This window comes from Triticum aestivum, chromosome 1A, assembly GCF_018294505.1.
Source record: "Triticum aestivum cultivar Chinese Spring chromosome 1A, IWGSC CS RefSeq v2.1, whole genome shotgun sequence".
NCBI lineage: Eukaryota > Viridiplantae > Streptophyta > Magnoliopsida > Poales > Poaceae > Triticum > Triticum aestivum.
Window position 1 is genome coordinate 349,941,339 of NC_057794.1, and position 23,412 is coordinate 349,964,750.

The window sequence follows — 23,412 nt, forward strand, 5'->3', positions numbered from 1 at the left end:
GGCCTCAGCAATAATATACGGCTGCTCTGCTCGGTCGACCGGCGGATCGCCGTCGTATCAGAAGCGTTCAAATTCCGCTTAGTTTAATGCGGCAACCGCAGCCACAGGAGCAAGAACAAGAAGCCGATTAATTAATCAGGCCGTCGCATTCGTGCTGCCCCTGCATCGACGCAAGCCGTGCGGCTTTGCTTGCTGGGGGCGGCATTAACGTGACGGCGTCAGCTAATTGCCAACATCAACGTCAAGCAATTTTGCAGATGCCTCGCAGTTAAGCAAGGAACAGCAAGAGAGATGAATAATACTTCCTCCATTTCAAAATATAGTGCGTCCACGCTTTTCAAGGTTCAATTTTGACAATAAATTTAACCAACGAGACCAAGCGGCGGGAGAAAAAAATTATATAATTAAAAACTTCTTTCAAATACGAATTCACTGATATAATTTTTGCTCCCGCCGCAATCGGTCTTGATAGTTAAAGTTACGGTCAAACTTGAAACACGAGGATAAAGGAAGCACTACATTGTGGAATGAAGGGAGTAATAATGATGATAATAATCAATTCAGAATCAGACGTTGACCCATACGGAAAGAAGATTGAAGGTTGAGCAACACCATATTTCTTAACAAGCAGTCGTCCATCCTCTCCCAGCACTCCATATTTACAGATGAAGAAAGCACAAGCTATCACAAAACCTGATTAACAAGTAGCAATCGCTTATTACCCTAGCTAGCTAGCTTACCACCGGCGCATTGCCTGGTATTACCTAGAAACATTTATCACAAAACTCAAGTCTAGTGTGGTGGTAGAAATAGTAGTAGAGCAGGGCCATAATCATATACTGTAATAATCTCTCTGTGGTGTGGTAATTTTTGGTTTCTGTCCTAGTGACGATGATGATGATGAAGAAGATGATTATAAGCGGTAAGAAAAGGCTGGTACTTTTTCAGCTGTGCTTCCATCCATCCACCTCCCTTTCTTGCCTGCCTGCTTTCTCCCTGAAAAGCTAATGGTGGAATCCACATCGAGAAGCACAACCGAAGGCAATGGCGGGCACCGAAGTGGTGGCCGCTTTCTCGCTCCATTCACTCTGCAACTGGGCGTGCGGGTCGCAGCTTTGTCAATGGCGGGCGGTGCGCGCCGCCTAGTAGTCGATGATGAGGTTGCCGAACGGCGCCCGGTGCGGGATGCCCTTGCGCCGCTTGGCCGCTGGGGGCGGCGGCGGCGGCGGCGTGGACGGCGTGAAGCTCTGCCTGCCGGCATTGCGCAGGGGAGAGGAGGAGGAGGCCGCCTCCGAGTCTGACGAGCCCTTGGCGCGGCCGGGCCTGCTGGCCCGCATCATCGTCCTCGCCTTGTCGTTGCCGCCCCCGTCGGAGGAGCAGCCGGTGACCTTGCAGCCGAGGGAGCAGAAGCGGAAGTTGTCGAGCAGGCTGCGGCTGCAGACCTCGCAGAGGTTGGCGCTGCCGGCGCCGCCGCCGCCTGCCTTGCCGGGCTGCTTCTGCTGGGGGCGCTCGTTGAGGAAGACGACGCGCGCGCTGTTGATGACGTAGGTCTGCACGCCGGCGATGTCCATGAAGCGCTGGATGTCCGACACCCGGATGACGTCGTGGTAGGAGGAGCGGCGGATCTGGATGGTGTGGTGGCCGCGGTGCGCGTGCGCGAGGCACAGCGAGCACAGCGCCGCCGCGCCGGCGGCCGCGCCGGCGGCGCAGTCGAGGCAGAACATGTTGCACTCGCCGCTGCGGTGCGACTCGGTGTGCGTCTTGCATTGCGCGAAGAAGCGCGCGGACAGCAGCGGGCGCAGCCACTGCGGCCACTGCTCCTCCTCCCCCGCCGCCGCCGGCGCCGCCACCTGCGCCTCCGCCTCCTCTTCGTCCGGCTCGGGGGCGCCGCCTCCCTGCACACAACAACCACAAGATAAAGATTGGTCAGTTGAACAAGAAACGTCCAGCGATGGAAACATTGGCATCCTGACAATCAAGAAATCGATCTCGTCTGAACGCTGACAAGATTGCCAGAAAACAATCTAGTGCGAGTACTCTATCAATCAATCAAAAGGAAGAAACAAAAGAAAACATAAAGGCGAGGACTGGTGCCAAATCCCAACGCATCCAAATGCTGGAGCAGAGAGACGACGCGGAACCAAAAGAGGAACACCACCATTAATCAGGGGGCGGGGGAGAAGAAGGGTGGGTGGGTTAACGCACAAGATAGGGAAACCTCAAGAATCAATCAATGCTTTGACCGTCATTCCTCGCAGGATTGACGAACGAACTGATCCCGCTCCGGCAGCACCAGCAACAGCAATCCGCACGCCCGATGCAACAGTAACACAACCAGTTCCCCCTCATTCCCTCACCCCAGACAGCAGCAAGCACGGACGAAGCAAAAAGAAACGTACAAACAAGCCAAGAAACCAGTACTACTACTACTACCAATCAAGCAGGAGAGGAATGGCGATACGCCGTCGCGGTAGCAGCTAGGGGAGAGGGAAGGAGGGTGGGCTAATCAATCAATTACCATGATCCTCCTGTTCTTGAGGCGGAGCTCCTTGAAGGGCGACTCGTGGTCGATGGCCATGCCCGCGCACCGCACCGCACCGCACCAAGAACAAGAAGCAGAAGCAGAAGAAGGGGTTGCTGCTCCTTGTCCTGCTGGGGCCTCGGGGGAATCGAAGAGCAGGCAGGCGGCGGTTGGTGCGCGTGGAAGGGAAGCGGAGCGGAGCGGCGGAAGAAGCGATATATGGGCGGATGGGCTGGGAGTCTAGAAGTAGACGACGGAGGGAGGGGTTTAGTAGAACGGAACGGCAGGGGAATGGGAGGGGTCTCTCGCGCGTGTCTCGTTCTTATCGTACCAAGTCAGTCAGTCGTCCACCCGGGCCGCCAGACCCAACCAAACCAAGTCGTCTCCCCCCTCCCCTGGTAGCCGCTCTTCCTAAACCCCGGATTAATCAATCGATCAGGCTTAATTAGCAGCGCCAGATGCGTTATTCGCAAAGCGGCCTTCAATTCCCCTCTCGCATTTGATTAATAATAACAGGGATTGAAAGCGAAGTGCCGGATTAATCAATTGATTGATTAATTAAGCCTCCTGCTCTGTGACCTCAGGTTATGGTCTGAGCGAAATGCAGGGGGCACCCGGCGCGGTGCACCCCGGCCCCTTGTGCGTCCGGGTTTGGGCACGTGTTCCCTGCTTGGACGGACGGACGGACGGGCATTTCACCCCGCCCCACTTGATCTGATTGAGTTGCAACACTTGCACTGTGCTTTGTGGTGGTCCTGATGCCCTAGCCCCGCATGTGTTGGTATAGTGCTGGCTCCTCCACGGCGCGTTTCTCTTTGGGTCACGCTTTGTCCGTGCTTGGCAGGTTTAGGCGGCGGCTATATATAGCTAAGCCAGTTCGAATAAATATATGTCACGGCTGGTTTTACATTTTTTTAATATCTTTTTTACGGTTTATGACGGCTAAAAGTCTCCTCATTTGTGTGTGTGCAGGGAGTAGAGTTTCGCGCGTCAGACCCTTCCAATGTTCCACGGTGCGCAGATGGTAAACATGTCACGTAAACATAAAAGAGTTTAGTTTTCTTTTTTGAGTTGTTTGGATTGCTTACCACATGTATCACGTGGTGTAAAAGAGTTTAGTTGCTAAAGGAATAAATGAAGAAGCTTAGCTACCAAAACAAACTATGCAAAGACTTTAGTTGCTTAACCCTTTAATTCGTTTAGCATCTCATCTAAGCACATGCGCATGCATTAGAAGAGACCTTACTACTACATTAGTCCTAACTCCCGAGGAGAGGATGAGTGGATGACCCAACAATGGAGATGAAAGCAAAGGAATTCATTTGGTACGCATGTTAGTACTGGGTGAAAACAATGTTTTTTCTTTTTACGGGTAGGATGGAAAAAATGTTGGTCAAGAGTGTATGGGTAGCATGCTTAAGGAAGAGAGAGAGAGAGAGAGAGAGAGAGAGAGAGAGAGAGAGAGAGAGAGAGAGAGAGAGAGAGAGATATTAATTTCCAAACAAGGTAAATGCTTGGTGAGCAAGCATCCAAGTGGTAATCAACTAAGAATGGCATCCTAAAGTTAATTCACCTTTTGTGGGACATGACAAATTCAGAAGCGCTCCTCCGTATATAGCACGGAATGCACTTGCACTTTCCCGGTACTAATATCCCTGACTTTGGCCAGTGCTAGCACACTGTGCTTACATTTGCATTTAACTTAACCCAACACCGGTGCGGCGCAGCATTTGGCAGTTGAGCTGCCCTCACCTCACCTCATCTTTCGCTGAACGGTGTGGTTTCCTCGTGTTCGTGTAGGGTGCGTGATTAAACAAACGAGCCTGTGATAGTAGCTGCCAACTGTTGTGTAGTACGTCAATTCTTGTTCTTTCTTTGTGCCATTGGGTGTGCTGATGATTGTGCTTAGGTTGGATCGGTTGCACCATCGGTTTCGCCACCTTCCATTCTTTGGATTACTTATTGCTCGTTTCCAGCTTCTAGGCCTTGAGCTCCTGCCACCGCCAATAATGCCGCCCTACCAATTCAACCACTGCTACTAAAAACAGCACACACGAACAGCTTTATCCAAACAAAAAAGAAATGGGGGGGCAGCTTGGTTTGTTCGTTGAAGCTGATGAATTTGCGTGGGATCAGATCAAATGGACGCTCCGTTTGCTGTTCCCAACATGCATCGGAGGGAGGAGAGGAGCAAGTATAAAACTGGAAAGGGGCAGAAAGTGTGGGTTTTTGAAAAGATTCTGCCGCCACTCAATCATGATACTATCATCCACCAAAGCCGCTTTGCGCCTTCTTTATTCACATGCCGCTGCATCGATTCTTTCTCTCTCTGTTTTTTTTTCTTAATTGATTAACAAAAGCTAGCGGGGAGCAGGGAGGAGGCAGTGGAGCCGTTAACCTTAATGACACACTTCGTCAGGTACTTATTATTGTATACACATCTAGCGACCCCCCGGATTGCAGGGCCAGCCACATGCCCTGCCTGCCTCCCCAAAAACCCTCCCTCCCTGTGTGCGTGTGTGCAGCCAAATCAAGCGTGCCCCTTCTTCGCTTGTGTTAACCCTGTGATGTCGCTGGCTACATACATCTCCTAATCAGCAAACTGCAAAAATAGATGGTGCTAATCTTAATGCCACTGGGACAACACCATGTTATGCTGCTTTATGTATGTGTTTTGATCGATTTCGTTGTGCGGCAAAAGTTTCTCCGTGGATTGGATGGATCGCTCGGATTTCAGCCGAAAACGACCCGAGGAAATGCGCGAGACTTTTCTCGAAGGGAAAGGAAGCGGAGGTGAATGGGCGGCGGGCACGCACGCGCTTGACAAGTCGCTGCCGCCGCCCATCCGTCCACGGGCGGCGAGTCGACCAGCACCAGCGGGAAGGCGCGGCTGACGACATTGCCGTCGCCGTTGCCGACCGTGGGCCGTGACGTGCGTCGCCACGAGATAAATTGACCCGTCCATGGACGCCCGTACGTGCAGGCTCGTGCCGTTTCCGTCTCCGGTTCGCGTCGGCGTGGACCGACCTCTGAGACGAGATGAGATGTCATCGCTGCTCCCTGCCGTGCCAGCAACCGAGTGAATGAATGCGCTCTAGCCTCAGTGACAAGTATGACTCGTGCGACACGGTGAAGTAGTTTCCGCGAAAATCGTCGTCGCCGTAAATTCGTGGGAAGTCTGAGGGTGCGTGCAGACCGGGCAGGGCCAGGCGGCAGCAGAAATGCAGTTGATCATCATGATGCGTGTGGCGACTTGGATCGTCTCCGGACGGACCGACATGCCGCGGACTGATCTCTGTCCCTCCGTTCCCCACACGGGCAATCGCCGGTTAGTGTGATGATGATGAGTCGGAGCACTTTCGAAAGATTGGGGAGGAGGTTACGGAGTTTTGTTGGTTGTCCGGCAGGGTCCTCCAGCCTCCCTCGCGTGGTTGGTTGGGCACGTACGCTGCGCTAGTAGCAACTGGAATCTGTGATGTGATGGCAACGGGAGACAATTCTGCCAGGGAAATATCGACGCAAAAGCTTTGAAGGCGACGGCCTCGACACGCTCGAGGGCGCTCGCTGGCTGCTGATCCCCTTGCCGTGTGATTCTGGGTCATCTCTTATCTTATTATTCAATTGCAAAATCAACTTGTTTAATAACCGCTCCCTCCTTATTACTTCATCCGTTTCTAAATGCACATCCTTTTAGAGATTACAATATATATAAACTACATAAAAAGCAAGATGAATGAATCAACACTCTAAAATATGTTTATATACATCGGAATATCCGTATGTAATTCATATTGAAATCTCTTCTAAAAGCAAAGGGGAAAAGTCAAAGCCATTGTCGACAGTGACGAAAACTCAAAAAAAAAACCATTGTCAACGGTGACACCGACTGCATCAACTCGATAGGATCGAAGTGAAGCAATAAGGCAACAGAAAGATTGGCACGCTGTCTCGGTGAAACCGATTTTTAAGACTCGATGAGGCCGAAATTATTGCAACAAGTTACAGAAGGTTTGCCAAGTCATCTCGGTGGGACCGGTCGCAAAACTCGGTGAGACTGAAATAATTGCAACTGTTTACAGAAGGTTGGGCAGGCAAGATCGGCGGGACTGAGAACCATATCGGTGGATCCGATTTGTTAGGGTTTGGCAGTGGCAGTGTCCAGATGAACTCGGTGGGTCCGGATGAGGAAATTTCGGTGGAGCCGAGTTGAAACGTAGGGGTTTTGACATATTTGGATATAGAAAGTAGTTGAGGGTTGTTTTGGAGCAATATCACTAAGCACTTGAGCAAATAGATCATAATCAAAACCTCACCCCCTTTTAGTAGTATTGGCTTTTCTATTGGACTCAATGTGATCTTGGATCACTTAACCAAAAATATAGAGTCTTGAGCTTTTGCCAATCCATGTCCTTAGCATTTTGAGGGGTCCACAATCACTAGTCCTTGTCATGCCAATCATTGAACATCCTGAAATTTTTAACTTGAATGGACATTAGTTCAATGAGATATATGTTGCTATGAATTATCAAAACCACCCGGGGATTAGTTGCACTTTCAGCCAAACGGTCTTGGACCAGGTTTCTACCAAAAATTCTGGCATAACATCAAACATGTGATCTTCCTTTTTTTTGATGACTTCGCCAACCTTCGGGTCGATCTTGAGCGTTTCAACCGAGCCCACATGATCCTCCTCCCAGAAAAAGACTTGGTCAGAACCCCCGATGCCTTCAGGCCCATATCTCTCCAAAACTGCCCTCCTAAGGCGATCGCTAAAGTTATCACAAACAGGATTAAACCACTCATCCTTCTCCTCGTTCATGGAGATCGAACTGGCTTTATCTCGGGGAGGTGCATTGCTGAGAACTTTATCTACGCTACCGACCTTCTCAGCGTCTGCCGCATTCGAAACGCACCCACTATGGTGTTCAAACTCGACTTCTGGAAAGCTTTCAACTCAATCTATTGGGAGTCTCTTCTTCTCATCTTGCTCGCAAGGGGTTTCCTGCCCAGAACTGTTGCGTGGATCAGAACGTTACTTGTCTCAAGTAAGACTGTGGTCCTCCTAAATGGAATCCCAGGCCCTTGGAGTAATGGCAAAATTGGTCTACGGCAAGGCGATCCCCTTTCACCATACCTCTTTATTATTTTGAGGTATCGCTGAGTAATAACAAGAAAATTTGGAAGTCGAAGATTCTACAAAAATTTTGGAGATTTTTTGGGACCAAAAGACACCTTGGGGGCCAAGAAAGCACTAGAGGGGATCCCCGTGGGGACCACAAGACACCTGGGCATGCCAGGAGGCCTAGGCGTGCCTAGGTGGGTTGTGGGCCTCACGGAGGTCTCCTGCACCGCTTCTTCACCCTATAAATTTCCAAATATTCCAGAAACCCTAGGGGAGTCGACGAAACATAATTCCAGCCACTGCAAGTTCTAGAACCACGAGATCCAATCTAGCACCGTCACGAAGGGGTTCATCATCCTCATTGATGCCTCTCGATGATGCGTGAGTAGTCCACCATAGACCTAAGGGTCTGTAGGTAGTAGCTAGATGGCTTCTTCTCCCTTTTAGATTCTCAATACAATGGTCAATGTAACTCTTTTTGCGGTCGGTTTGTTGGGATCCGATTAACTTTGAGTTTATGATCAGATCTATATCCATGAATATTATTTGAGTCTTCTTTGATCTCTTATATGTATGATTATTTCTAGCCTCGTATTTCTTCTTCGAATCTTTGGTTTAGTTAGGCCAACTAGATCGATTTTTCTTGCCATGGGAAGAGGTGCTTTGTGATGGGTTCAATCTTGCGGTGTTTTATTTATCGTTGCTATTTTTTGTGTTTTACCTTCCTGCACTTTTTCTTTATTTATTTTGTTTCGTGTATTACCGAGATCTATTTATCCAAACTTATACAAACAGATCTATCTTTTTCTGAGGAGGGATTGACAACCCTCTTACGTGTTGGGTTGTGAGGATTTGTTCTTTGTGTGCAGGTATCGTTTACATAGTGTTGGTTGGTTCTTCTACAAGATTGATACCTTGGTTTCATAACTGAGGGAAATACCTACCATAGTTGTACTGCATCATCCCTTCCTCTTTGGGGAAATACCGTCACAATTTCAAGCCACATCAGGGAGCAAGGACCAAATGTGCCATCTAGCCCCACGTCGACAGAGGTGACCTGAGGATGGTCCAAGCCGGCAACACACTTCGACCAGATCCCGAAGGATGAAACCTCCTCACGCACAGGTTGGATCACGTCTGATGAGGACATCAATACCATTGTTACACCCACAACCCCTGTTGCTATACATACTAGACCAATTACTAGAGCTCGCGCACGCCAATTAAATTATCAGGTACTTTCGTTTCTTGGTAATGATTCTAATGTTCATGAGAATATGATGCTGCCTAAGTTGGATACATGTGTTTTGCTTACAAATGAAGGGCCTGTCATGGATAAGAGGGATGAACACTGGAGCAAGACCAAACATGGAGATGATGACATGCGCAAGGGGAACAAGAACGGAGTTACAAGTGATGATTTCAGGACTTTGAAGCCACCATAAGGAGTGAATGAAGCCTTGGACGAAATATACAAGATGCCACTTCATAAATTTCGTCCAGAGACTATTATAGGTGCCGCGTCACCTTATTATTGGGCCAGGCCCATGTAATTTCGAAATACTTAAGTATAGACTATTTTTAAGTCCGTATGTGTGGGGAAACAAGAGTTAGGGTTGTTTTCGGACCCCTCCTCCAAGGGCCATGAAATTCGCCCCTCTTCCTCCATATATACAGCCCTTAGGGCGTTGTTTAGACTTTGCGTTTTGTTTAGATTAAAAGTTCACCATAGCCACAACTTCATGTACTTCGTTTGTGTTCAACGACCAGACAAAGGCGTCACAAAACCCCACCTTCGTCAATAAAGCTTTCATCTTATATTTGCAATATCCAGATTGCAATCTTAGTTTCTTGCATGTTCTTCATTTGCTTGTAGGAAATAGACCTTCGTGGTCAGGTTGATCGTGCTCCAGCGTGGTCAATAACCTCTCGGAGTTGGTTTAGCGATTGCTAAGGCGAGACGTCTTCACATGTTCGTAGTCGGATCGTCAAAGTCTACTCCTCCGAAAAGATAATCATCATCTCATCGAAAAACGGGACACCTTCGCCTATATAAAGTGGTATCAGATTTCCAGGTTGCTCGGTGAGATTTTATAGTTTTTCGTAGTTTAGGTCGAGTCTATTCTTCATACCTGTAGTCCACGAAAAAGCCAAAAAATTAGGGTTAGGTCATCATATCGGAACCAATCTGAGCATTTGCATAGTATTTTTAGAGTTTTTCTTTGTTGAATTTGTGGTTGCATCATCGTGTTGAGTTGCTTGTCTTAGCATCTAGTCCCTTAGAGTTTCGAGTTCTGTTCATAGGTTGTCACGCCGCCGTCGCACCATCGTCATCATCATTGCCATATACCACCACCCCACCATATACATTACCACTGCCATATACAACCACCAATCCGAGTCCACATATACCATCGCTATATATAATCACCAATCTGAGTCCACATATACCATCGCCATATACCACCACGAATCCGCGTCCAGATATACCATCGCCATATACAACCACCAATCTGAATTCCACCAGATTCATCTCCGCCACCAGTCCGAGTCCAGTATTTGTTTCTTTGTTTTTGATTTCCAGATCTCGCCATACTCCGATTCGTGACAGAGTAGGACCCCCCTATTTCCGTGCCACCCGCAGTAGAAAAATAGTTCCATTTAAAAAAAACTAAGTCTGGAAAATTCTGGCTAGGCGGTTTTTAGACCATTTGTAGACTTTTTCGAAAAAATGTTGTGGAGCAAAAAAAGAGAGGAAGAAAAGTGCATAAAGGTGAAAAAGGGAAAAGATTCAGAGAGTGCTCCTCCCTTGTTTACGTGCCGCTCCGTGATTTTGTTCGTGTTCTAGGCTCGCGTCTCTAGTACGGTCTAGCCTAGGACCAGCATAGTACCGTCGTTGAGCATTTATTAAACTTTGCATCTCTGAATTGATTATTGCTGACATTTTTGCTACCATATCATAAGCCTTCCCAGCTCCACATACATCTACATCGTGCGTTTGACACCACATGGCAAGCGCTCTGTCCAATCTTTGAGAGTTTTGACTACAACGGTTGCCGATCACCACCTGCTGTCGGGTAAGAACTGGTAAGAATTTGAGATTCGCTTGCCGGATTTGTGATACACCACCACCACCACCACTTCCTAGTAGTCTGTAGGATCATATTCTTGTGTGTTTCTATTGCTGCTAACCATGGCAGGATCACAATCCGATGAGACTGATTAGGAGAACATGACAAACAAAGAGCTACATGATAAATTTCAGCAAATGATGAGTGGACAGGTGCAAGATGTGCTAAACAGATTTGAAGAGGCCATGGAGAAGATAGATGGAATTGAGAAGATGTTCGAAACAAAGCTCGATAACTAGTTTAATGAATTGCTCACGCGTCTTCCACAACCACCGCCGGCTGCACCTATCGCACCTCTACAACAACAACAACAACAGCACCGTCGCCTTCCAAATCAAGTGGGATGAGCACTGCGCGTTCCCATTGAGCCTGGTCAAAGTTCTGGTGTTGCTGCACCTCCTGTTGATGCTTCTGTGGCTCCTGCTGCTGCCGCTGAGGAGGACGATTATGCGGGCGATTACGAGGATGAGGTTGATCAAAATCAGAACTACGTGCAACCAATAGCACCAGGTCATCCACATGCAAATAATCGCAATGGTAGGGCTGCATTACCAGCTCAGGTACGAGATCATGACCATCTTCCTAAAATGAAATTGATATTCCACCATTTGAGGGTAGATATGCTCCTGATATATATCTTACTTGGGAGTTAGAAACTGAACAACGTTTTACATGTTTACAATATCTCGAGGAGAGACGTGTTGCTGCTGCTATTTGTGATTTCAATAGTTTTGCATGTGTATAGTGGTCTGAACATTGTAGATTATATCCTATTCCAGCTACTTGGGCTGCTTTGAAAACTGCTATGCGTACTCGTTGGGTTCCACCATACTATCAACTTGAATTACTTCAAAAATTGCAGCGCTTAAGACAAGGAAAAAATTCTGTAGAAGAATATTATCAAGAATTACAAACTGGCATGATTAGATGTGGTATTGTTGAGGAGAATGAAGCTATGCTTGCCTATTTTATGGGTGGATTAAATAGAGAGATTCAGACCATTCTAGAGTATAAGGAGTATAATAATATCACTCGTTTATTCCATCTTGCTTGTAAAGCTGAACGTGAAGTGCAGGATCGACAAACATTGGCACGAACTAACTTTTCTACAGGTCGACCTTCATCATGGACACCGTGTGCATCTTCTACTTCCACTGCACCAGCACCTCCATCAGGTGCCACCTCCGGCCGTGATACAAGAAAGCAGGCACAACCACCACTATCTGCCAAGAGCAGACCTGCCGGGCCTGCACAGAGATCCTCTTCTTCCATGGCATCAACAGGGCACACAAGTTGTTACGACATATCTCTCTCAAGGTAGTTTTGGTGATTGATGACAACATGTTTGCGGACTAATCATGTGCTTTGAATAGTTCACAAATTCACCCCTGGCACGAGACGTTTTCTTCCCTTCGGAGTGTCTTTCAAGATGGTGTAGCTCTTTCGTTTCTTTCTCGGTGGACTAGTTGCGTAGAGGGCACCGTACTATCAAGAGGGGGTCCGCTGGGGTATTGCATGGGTGGAATCAACACGTACACATCAGCTTCTCACCCTTCGAGCTTTTCCATTCCCTTGTAGAGATCTCTCCACTTTTCTTTGTCCTTGTCTGGGTCCCAGCGGTAGTACCGCGTAACCCAGCCGTAGTACCGTTGAGGAGCCACAAGCGGCAGTACCGCTCCACAGCGGTAGTACCGCCCGTGACTCCACAGCAGTAGTACCGCTGGGGTGCCTGGCACCACCGCCTCATCCTCAGCCTCTTTGGAGAGATTCTCTCTCTCTCTCTCTTCCGTGTCCCAGCGGTAGTACCGCACTACCAGCGGTAGTACGGCCGAAGGGTCACAAGCGGCAGTTCTGCTCCACAGCGGTAGTACCGCCCGTGACCCCGCTGCCGTAGTACCACTGGGTTGTCTGGCTCCTACCGCCTCGACTCGAGGGGTCTTTTTCTCGTGTCGAGTTTTGCGGCACTAGTTGCGGTTGTAGAGGCGGTAGTACCGTTTCAGGAGCGGTAGTACCGCCCCTACCACCGCGGTAGTACCGCGTTGGGTCCTATTCCCTACTAGTCTCCTCTGCGCAGTAGTGCCGCTGGCTGGTGCGGCAGTACCGCTGACCTAGCGGTAGTACCGCCCCCTCTTCACGGTAGTACCGCCCTATGCGGGGCTGGTTGGCGAGGGGCAACGGTTGGATTGTTGCCCCCACTATAAAAGGGGGTCCTCTTCTTCCCTTTGACCTACCTCTTCCTCCTCAAGCTCCATTTATTGTTCAAGCTCCATTAAATGCTCCAAGCTCCATTTTCGCCCGATCTATCTCTCTAGCCAATCAAACTTGTTGATTTGCTCGGGAGTGGTTGAGAAGGCCCCGATCTACACTTCCACCAAGGGATTTTCGATTCCCCCACTCATCCCTAGCGGATATTGTTACTCTTGGGTGTTTGAGCACCCTAGACGGTTGAGGTCACCATGGAGCCATAGTCCATTGTGGTGAAGCTTTGTGGTTTTGTTGGGAGCCTCCGATTAAGTTGTGGAGATTGCCCCAACCTTGTTTGTAAAGGTTCGGTCGCCGCCTTCAAAGGCACCAATAGTGGAATCACGGCATCTCGCATTGTGTGAGGGCGTGAGGAGAATACGGTGGCCCTAGTGGCTTCTTGGGGAGCATTGTGCCTCCACATCGCTCTAGCGGAGACGTACTTCCCCTCAAAAGGAAGGAACTTCGGTAACACATCCTCGTCTTCACCGGATCCACTCTTGATTATCTCTTACCTTTACTTGTGCAAGATCTTTAGTGTTACTTCTCTTGCTTGCTTGTATGCTTGTTGTTATTGCATCATATAGGTTGCTCACCTAGTTGCACATCTAGACAACCTACTTTGATGCAAAGTTTAATTTGGTAAAGAAAAGTAAAAAATTGGTAGTTGCCTATTCACCCCCCTCTAGTCAACCATATCGATCCTTTCAATTGGTATCAGAGCATCATCTCTTTATTAAGGACTTTACCGTCCAAAGAGTATGGTTGATACCGTAGACGGTGTGGAGGAACACTCCGGTGTGAATCCGATCTCGTCTACGGGCGATGGGGGAACCTCAGTCTTTCGTGAGGAGTTCAATGTGGCCTTGGAGACATTGAAAACCTCCATGATGACCGAAGTTGAAAGTATGTTTACTAAATTTCTTGAGGGGCTTAAACTATCCACCGCGCTGTTGAAAGTGGGTGACCCCGCCAACAAGGTGACGGATGCTATCCCCGACAAGGGGGAAGCTAGTAGTGAAAAGGCTCATTCTTCTAGTGGTAAGAATGGCACCGGCATCTTTGCCCATGTGGAACCACCACTTGTTTATGGTGGACTGGTTCCTTCCACTCATTTGAATCATGCCGGTCCTCCCCCTAAGATTGTGAAAAATGAGGACTTTGATTCTTGGGTTTATCGCTTTAAACGTCATTTAAATCATGTGAACACTAACCTTTGGAGAATCATTGAAGAAGGTTTCTATCCACATGATCCAAGCAAATTCACTCCTCGAGAAGCCGCGGACAATCAATTCAATGAGAATGCTCTCTTCATCATTCAAGATGCAATTCCACCCGAAGACCTACCTCATCTTCGTCCCTTCGCCTTGGCCAAAGATGCATGGCATTGTGTTGTCTCTCTCTACCGGGGAAGCATAAGCATTCAACTCTCCAACTATGAAGTGGTACAAGATGAGGCCGATGAGTTTGCGATGAAAGAAGATGAAGAACCTCGTGAGCTTTATCGGAGAGTAACCAAACTCGCGGTCTCACTACGAGATCACGGGAGCAAGGACACGGATGACAATTGGATCAAGCGAAAATTCCTCAAGGCAATGATGCCCTATCACAAGGCCATGTCCTCCGTCATTCGTCAAAGACCGGACTTCCACACTTTGACCTCAAGCGAAGTGTTGGATGAGTTTGTGGCCATGAACATTTTGGAAAAGACCGCCGACAATGCGGTGCTTCATTCTCAAAGGGCAAAGAGGCCTAGCCTTGCATTGAAGGCCAAGCTCACCGTTGAAGAAGAAGAAGAGGAAGAAGAGGAGAGCAACCCCGAAGATACAAAGTATGCATATCATGAACACATGGCACTTGCTTCAAGGCAATTTTGGAGCAAGAAAAACTTGAGGCCAAACTTTAGCAAAAACAACTCAAGTGGCACGAAAAGCAAGCAACATGTAAGGACTTGCTACAATTGCGGCAACGTGAGTCATTTTGTTGCGGAATGCCCATATGAGAAGAGGGAAGACAATGGTGGAAAGCTCATCCGAAAGGACAAGGCCAAGTCGTTCCCCAACAAGAGCAACTTCACCAAGAAGACTCCTCCCAAGGCATTGGTGGTACAAGAAGAGTACAATGAGGATGATGATGGTGATGAAAGTGATGAGTCGGTTGCCATGGCCTCCGTTGCCATTGCGACGACTCCACGGGTATCTCTCTTCAACTCACCCAATGAGAGCATCACCGCCAAGTGCCTCATGGCTAAAGCCACCAACAAGGTAACCTCCAACATCAAAACTACCATCATTAATCATCCTTCTCCGGCGGATAGCATTAATGAACTTGATGAAGATAATGTGGAGGCTAATGAGTTTGAGGCCTTTATGGGAAAACTCAAGGGAAAATCCAAGAAGCACTTTGTTGCTCTCTTGGAACAACTTGGTGAAGCCAATGACATGATCGAGGCTCAGGAAAATACCATCACTAAGATGGAAGGGCATAGTCGTGACTATGCCGATGAGATTTCGGATCTTTCCAATGCTCTTGAGGAAGAGCGGGGTCTTCGTTTGGCTCTTGAGGAGTCACACAACGTTGATCATGCTAAGTTAAAGAAAGTTTATGATCATGTCCTCATTGGTTCTCGTGTGCTAAATTCCGAGAAGGCCAAACTCGGGGTTGATCTTGCTAGACTCAAAGAGGAGTTTGATATACTTGACAAGGACCACAAGGCCTTGAAGGGTATTCACGCTAGTCTCAAGGAGTCTCATGATCAACTCCAAGTGAAGCTAACTAAGGAGAAAGCAACATTTCCTCATATGGTTTTAATTGACAATGCAAATGCTACTAACCCGTGTTGTGAGCATATACATCTTGTTGAGGAAAATGCTAAGTTGAAGGAGCAACTTGAGAGAGGTCTTGCGACTTGCATACAAGGCAATAAGAACCTCAACGATCTCTTGATCACCAAAAGGGAGTTGTGGCCAAGGAAGGGGTTGGGTACGTGCCCGACTCCAAGAACAAGAAGAAGAATGACAAGACCAAAAGACCACCTCCTCTCATGCAAACCTTTGTGAAGGAGGGAGAGAGTGCCTCCGAGGAGAAGAAAAAGAGCACTACAAGGGGCGGCAATGTCAAGAAGGGCAATGCCACCCCTCCCAACAAAGCCGGCGATTTTAACCCTTCTTGTGTGTTATGCTGTGCTAGTGATGGGCATGTTTATGCCAAATTTGTTGGTTCTCTTCATGAGTACATTGAATGGTCTATTTGGGTTCCAAAGACCCTTGTTACTAACATCAAAGGACCCATTACAAAATGGGTACCTAAAACCAAGCATTGATCTCTTGTAGGTGTTTGCTTCCGGTGGGGGATCATGGTTGCTCAATAGCGGAGCTACAAATCATATGATCGGAAGCAAGGACTTGGTGGTGGATGTGCACAAGGTTCCATCTATGCCCACCAATGTCGAGTGGGGTGACGCCTCATCTTCTAAGGTATTGTGACTTGGCAAGGTGGTCATCTCATGATCTAACGATCGAGAAGTTCATGCTTGTTGAGTCCCTTGCATACAATTTACTTTTGGTTTGTCAACTTGCAATCATGGGCTTTGCCACTTTCTTTGATATCGATACCGTGGCCCTCTTGTGGAGCAAGACTCTTAAAGTAGCCTTTGTTGGGCATGTCGAGAACGGTCTATACGTGATTAACTTTTCGGAGCGACCCACTACAACCGCGACATGCCTAATGGCTAAAGTTGATGTGGGATGGCTTTGGCATCGCCGTTTAGCCCATGTCAATATGAGATCTTTGCAAAGTCTCCTCAAGGGGGACCATGTCCGTGGACTAACGAATGTTAGTTTTGCTAAAGATCGTGCTTGCAGTGCCTGTATCGAAGGAAAGCTACATGAGAAGGCTCACCCTCCCACGACTGTCATTTATTCAAAGAGGCCTTTGGAGATCCTTCACATGGATCTCTTTGGGCCTCCTTCCTTCGATAGTCTTGGAGGGAGGAAGTATTTCTTGGTGATTGTGGATGACTACTCAAGGTACACATGGGTGTATTTCTTCAAGAGGAAGAGCGAGACCCAACAAACCATCATTGACTTTGAAAATGAAGCACAACATCAACACAATGCAAAGATCTTGACAATAAGAAGTGACAACGGCACCGAGTTCAAGAACTACACCTTGGATGAATTTCTTAGTGATGAGCGAATCAAGCATCAATATTCCGCACCCTACACCCTCAACAAAACGGTGTTGCGGAGAGGAAGAACCAGACGTTGATGGATGCGGCAAGGACCATGATGGCGGAGTTCAAGTCTCCGTATAACTTTTGGGCCGAAGCCATCAACACCATGTGTCATGCATCCAATCGGCTCTACCTCCGCAAGGGCTTGAACAAGACTCCATATGAGATACTCACCGGTAACAAGCCCAATCTCAAGTACTTCCGGGTATTCGGGTGTAAGTGTTTCATTCTCAAGAAAGGTGTTCGGTTGTCTAAATTTGAGGCTAGAGCTTATGAGGGCATATTTGTTGGCTATGCTACAAACTCTCATGCTTACCGTGTCCTCAATAAATCCACGTGACTTATTGAGGAGACGTGTAACGTGGAGTTTGATGAGAATAACGGCTCCCAAGTGGAGCAAAATGGCACTTGTGATGTAGGTGATGAAATTCCTCCCCAAGCCATAAGAAGAATGGGTGTTGGCTTTATCCTACCCATTGAGGAACCCCTTGTGGCCGAAGGAGAAGGACAAAGCTCCACTCAAGTGGAGCCATCACCAACCCAAGGCCCACACGCTTCCGAAGAACAACATGAAGGCCCTCATCCTCAAGAACATGACCAAGGGCAAGATCACGCTCAAGACGGGGTTGACTCATCAAGTGATGCCCAAGGTCAAGTTCTCTCCTCCGAGCAAGTTCAAGAACAAGAACAAGCCCAAGACGACACTCAAGATGATCAAGTGACTACTCCTCGTCTCACCCCCGAGGAGGAATTAGAGCGTCGTGACGCCAAGGTTGCTTCCAAGCTCTCCACCAAGGATCATCTCATGACGAATGTGCTTGGAAGCTTAAGAAAGGGGGTAAGCACTCGTAGACAATTAGCAAATTATTGTGAGCATCACGCGTTTGTCTCTTGTGTGGAACCCCACAAGGTCTATGAAGCACTAGAAGATCCGGATTGGCTCAATGCCATGCATGAAGAACTCAACAACTTCGAGCGCAACAAAGTGTGGAGATTGGTGCCAAGACCAACCGGGAATCACAATGTCATAGGAACCAAGTGGATATTTAAGAACAAGCAAGATGCCCATGGGATTATCATTCGCAACAAGGCTCGTTTGGTAGCACAAGGCTACTCCCAAGTCGAGGGTATCGACTACGGTGAAACCTTTGCTCCCGTTGCTCGTCTTGAATCCATTCGCATGTTGATTGCATATGCTCCTCATCATAACTTTAAGTTACAACAAATGGATGTGAAAAGTGCTTTTCTTAATGGTCCTATTAATGAGTTGGTTTACGTCAAGCAACCCCCTAGGTTTGAGGATGCCTACTTTCCCGATCATGTGTATCAACTCGATAAGGCACTCTATGGCCTTAAACAAGCCCCACGTGCGTGGTATGACCACCTTACCGAGTTGTTACAAGACCATGGTTTTGAAGTTGGGCTAATCGACCCCACTCTTTTTACCAAGAAGGTCAAAGGGGAGTTGTTTGTGTGCCAATTATACGTTGATGACATTATCTTTGGTTCTCCTAACAAAGCTTTCAATGAGGAATTTGCTGCTCTCATGACCTCAAAGTTCGAGATGTCCTCCATGGGAGAGTTGAAGTTCTTTCTAGGGTTCGAAGTGAAGCAAAGAAGAGAAGGAACCTTCATCAATCAATCCAAATACACTCAAGACATGCTCAAGAGATTCAAGCTAAGTGACGTCAAGCCGGCTTCCACTCCAATGCCCACCAAGTGACAACTTGACTTAGATCCCAATGGTAAAGTGGTGGATCAAAAGGTATATCGTTCCATGATTGGATCCTTGCTTTACCTTTGTGCATCTAGATCGGACATCATGTTGAGTGTGGGAATTTGTGCATGGTTTCAAGCCGCACCTAAGGAAAGTCACTATGTGGCGGTCAAACGAATCTTTCGGTATTTGGCGCATACCCCAAACTTTGGCTTATGGTACCCAAGAGGATCAAACTTCAAGCTTGTAGGGTACTCGGATTCCGATTGGGCAGGAGACAAAGTGGATAGGAAGTCCACTTCCGGAGGGTGCCAATTCCTTGGTTGCTCTTTGGTAAGTTGGTCTTCCAAAAAGCAAAGTTGTGTGTCTCTCTCGTCCACTGAGGCGGAGTATGTTGCAGCCGGTAGTTGTTGTGCACAACTCCTATGGATGAGGCAAACTTTAAAGGATTATGGTGTCACTTGTGACAAAGTGCCTCTTTGGTGTGACAATGAAAGTGCCATCAAGATCTCTCTCAACCCGGTGCAACACTTCAAGATGAAGCATATTGAGATTCGGTATCACTTCATCCGGGATCACATTAGGCGAGGAGAGATCGAGCTCAACTATGTCAACACTCATGACAACCTTGCAGATATTTTCACGAAGCCCTTGGATGAAGCAAGATTTCGCGAGTTAAGGCATGAGCTAAATATCATTGATTCGAGCAATGTGGCTTGAACCCTTGCACACCCCACCACGCTCGATTTACTGTCTAGTTTAGGTGTAGGCATGGACATAGGGGGAGTGCTGTTCTCTCAATGAACTCTCCCTTGCCCCATTATGCATAAATTGATCAAGTCTTTCACTTTAGCCATTGTTGATGGTACTTGTGTTTCAAAGACGAGTTTTGGTCATGGGCCCAAGGTTAAAATCTTCGCGACGCCATACCTCTTGACTCAAACATAGGTGGCCTCGGCCACCGCCCTCTTTTGAAGAGGTGTGTCTTGGTCGTTTGCTGGTGTGCTCTTTTTTCTTGCCGTTTTTTGTTTTTCCTTCGAGCAAAAGCCATGTTGTTAGGTTGCCGTGGCGTGCTAGGCGGTACTACCGCTGGTGGTGCGCGGTACTACCACTCATAAGCGGTACTACCGCCCCCAGCACGGTACTACCACTGAGGGACGGGACCAGGGGGTTATATCGGGGCAGGGGGAGGTTTCTTCTCCCCCATACCCATTCGCTTCGCCCCCTCTTTCCTCTTCCTCTCTCCAGCCTCAACTCGCCACGGGAGGGCTCCGGCGGATCTCCGTCTCCAGGGCTTCCCTCTCCATTTCCTTTGGTGGAGTCGATTCCCACCTCGTCCTCTTGCCATGGATGCCGGTATTGCCCCCGTTCTTTCTCTCCTTTTGTCTCGTTTTCATATCTTGTTTCTTAGGGGCAATGGTGGTTGCATCTCTAGATTTTTGGCTAAATCTAGGCTTGAGTTGGTTGGAGAAGGCAACTAGACTATCTCGATTAGAGTTTGGTAGGAATATTTTTGAATTTGGCAGGCCGGTAGTGCCGGATCTGACCACGGTAGTAGGAAACCGCTGTTTCTCCGCCTCGTGATGTAGGAAACCGCTGTTTCTCCGCCTCGAGCAGTACTACCGCTCTCGTTGGAGCGGTACTACCACTTGACCTCGAGCGGTACTACCGCTCTCTTTGGTGCGGTACTACCGCTTGGGCGGTACTACCACGGGCATGTCATGGTACTATCGCTGCATGCCAAATTCCATCATATTCCTGCCTTACCTTGATCCTTTTGTTGTGTTTGTTAGCTTATGCTCGTTCTTTCTGGTTGTTTTGCGTGTTCTTGTGTTTGGCTCCAGGTGATGACCATTCTGAGCATCAAGCTCGCCGTATCAACCCCGGGCGTGCAACATCAAAATGCTACCGCACCTCTAAGCCAGCCGGTGGTTCCTCGAGCACCCAACCGCCTCCAGCAAGTGCATCCGCAAGTGTTCCTCCACCTCCTTAGAAATCGAAGAGATCCGCCAACAAGCCAAAGGGGAAGACTGTGACTGAGATGACCAACAAGGAGTTTTGGGAAAAGCGTCGCCGCAATCCCTATGAGGTGGACCAAGAACCCACTTTGGTCAACCGCCCGTTCTGGAACCGTTTTCAGTTTGCCATCTATTTTGATGTGATCAAGGCCAAGAAGAATCTCTTTGTTGATGTTCGCTCCATTGACACTGATGCTATGGAGAAGGACCCGGAGTACTTTGGCGAAGCCCTTCAGATGTGCACTCAGCTGAACATTCTCTGGATCATGCAATTCAACAAGGATTTCGATGCAGATTTGGTGGCCCAATTCTTTGCCACCGTTCATCTTGGGACAGATGTCGATAGAACTCTGACATGGATGACCAATGGCAAGCTACTTTCCGTCAAGTGGAAGGCTTTCATGGAGTTACTTGATGTGGTGGATCACGGGCTTGAGACTCCAGTCGGTTTCCGCCCTGACCGCAATGATACGTCCACCCACAAGCAAGCCCTTTGGCCCTACTGCACTGTGAAAGTTTACCCAGTGACTGAGAAGAAAACCTATGAGTTGTCTCCGTATCTGGACATTCTTCATCGTATCTTCCATGAGACTCTCTTTCCTCGCATCGGGAATCTGGATATGGTCCACTCTTATCTCGTGGACATGCTTCTGTTCTGTCAGCATGAGAAGGAAGCAAACACTGGAGAGAGCCTGGATATTTCTCATGTCATGTGGTCTGAACTTCTCTCTGCCATGTCTGAGCGCAAGTGCCCGATATATGGTCCATTCATCACGGGGCTCATTGAGAGGGCCTGGGCACAGATCTATCCCAGAGTGCTGCTAGAAACTGGAGACTTGGTTTCTCATGAGATCAAGCGTCTAAGGAAGAAGGACAATTGGGTCACCCCAGCGCCTCAAACAGGGGGTCCGTCTGCTGCTGCTGCTGCTGCTGCCATGGGGACCGAGGGTGGGGCTGCCACTGATGTTCACGAGGAGGACTTTGGGCCCTCTAGTACAGAACCGTCATGGGCACAGAAGCTTAAACACAAGATGAAGAAGCTTTTATGCATGGAGTCTCATGGTCAATACATGACTCATGTGGTGGAGAAGCATGCCAGGATGCGCCACAAGGAGCTCATGCGTTAGATGGGAGCGACAGTTGCCAGTGGTTCTGAGGATCAGATCACTGAAGAGGAGGAATGGATTCATCAGCATTGCCCTTGGACCGACTCCGACGCCGAGCAGTTTTCGACCCACGATGAAGATGCAGACGATCATGCTGAGATGTGATGTTCGAGATCCTCATCTTCCCATCACTTGGAGTCGTAGCGTCACTCTTTGCCCTTTTTGGTGTCTCGCTGCCAATGGGGGAGAGAGTGTAGGGATTTGTGTTGTTGCCGTGCTTTGAGTGTGTGTGTCGTCTTGTGTTTTCTTGTGTGTTCTCTCGGTGTCTTTGTTTGGTTTGGTTTGGTGCCTGTGAGACCTAAGTTCTAGACATATGGTGTGAGACATATGCTCCCTATCGCCACCTTATTACTTATGTCTTTTCAGTACTGTAGTTTATTATGAGTTGCATGCTTGTCCTGTTTTATAGTCTTCTCTCATTTATCTTGTGCTTAGTATTGTTGGACTATAAAATATAGGGGGAGTGTTGATCCGGATGTGTGGGTCTTGCTTTCCGAATGCTCCTCTAACTAGGTGCACACATTCTGCGGGAGCCCGTCTATATTTTGTAGTTCTTAGTTTTTCTTACATTTATTTCTTTTCCTTGCGCAAATCCCTAGTTGTCATCAATCCACCAAAAAGGGGGAGACTGTTATGGCATACCTCTCTCAAGGTAGTTTTGGTGATTGATGACAACATGTTTGCGGACTAATCATGTGCTTTGAATAGTTCACAGATTCACCCCTGGCACGAGATGTTTTCTTCCCTTCGGAGTGTCTTTCAAGACGGTGTAGCTCTTTCGTTTCTTTCTCGGTGGACTAGTTGCGTAGAGGGCACCGTACTATCAAGAGGGGGTCTGCTGGGGTACTGCATGGGTGGAATCAACACGTACACATCAGCTTCTCGCCCTCCGAGCTTTTCCATTCCCTTGTAGAGATCTCTCCACTTTTCTTTGTCCTTGTCTGGGTCCCAACGGTAGTATCGCGCAACCCAGCCGTAGTACTGCTGAGGAGCCACAAGCGGCAGTACCGCTCCACAACGGTAGTACCGCCCGTGACTCCACATCAGTAGTACCGCTGGGGTGCCTGGCACCACTGCCTCGTCCTCAGCCTCTTTGGAGAAATTCTCTCTCTCTCTTCCGTGTCCCAGCGGTAGTACCGCACTACCAGCGGTAGTACGGCCGAAGGGTCACAAGCGGCAGTTCCGCTCCACAGCGGTAGTACCGCCCGTGACCCCGCTGCCGTAGTACCGCTGGGCTGTCTGGCTTCTACCACCTCGACTCG

The 23,412-nt window shown here is 48.3% G+C and overlaps 1 protein-coding gene across 1 annotated transcript; it reads right to left on the minus strand.

The window, feature by feature from the left end:
- Positions 1-589: 589 nt before the first annotated feature.
- Positions 590-2,828, minus strand: LOC123050176 (uncharacterized). Its single transcript, XM_044473013.1, has 2 exons — positions 2,519-2,828; positions 590-1,895 (listed from the first exon to the last, which is right to left on the minus strand). Exons 1-2 carry the CDS (start codon positions 2,576-2,578, stop codon positions 1,143-1,145), a joined length of 813 nt encoding a protein of 270 aa, XP_044328948.1. The 5' UTR covers positions 2,579-2,828; the 3' UTR covers positions 590-1,142.
- Positions 2,829-23,412: the final 20,584 nt, after the last annotated feature.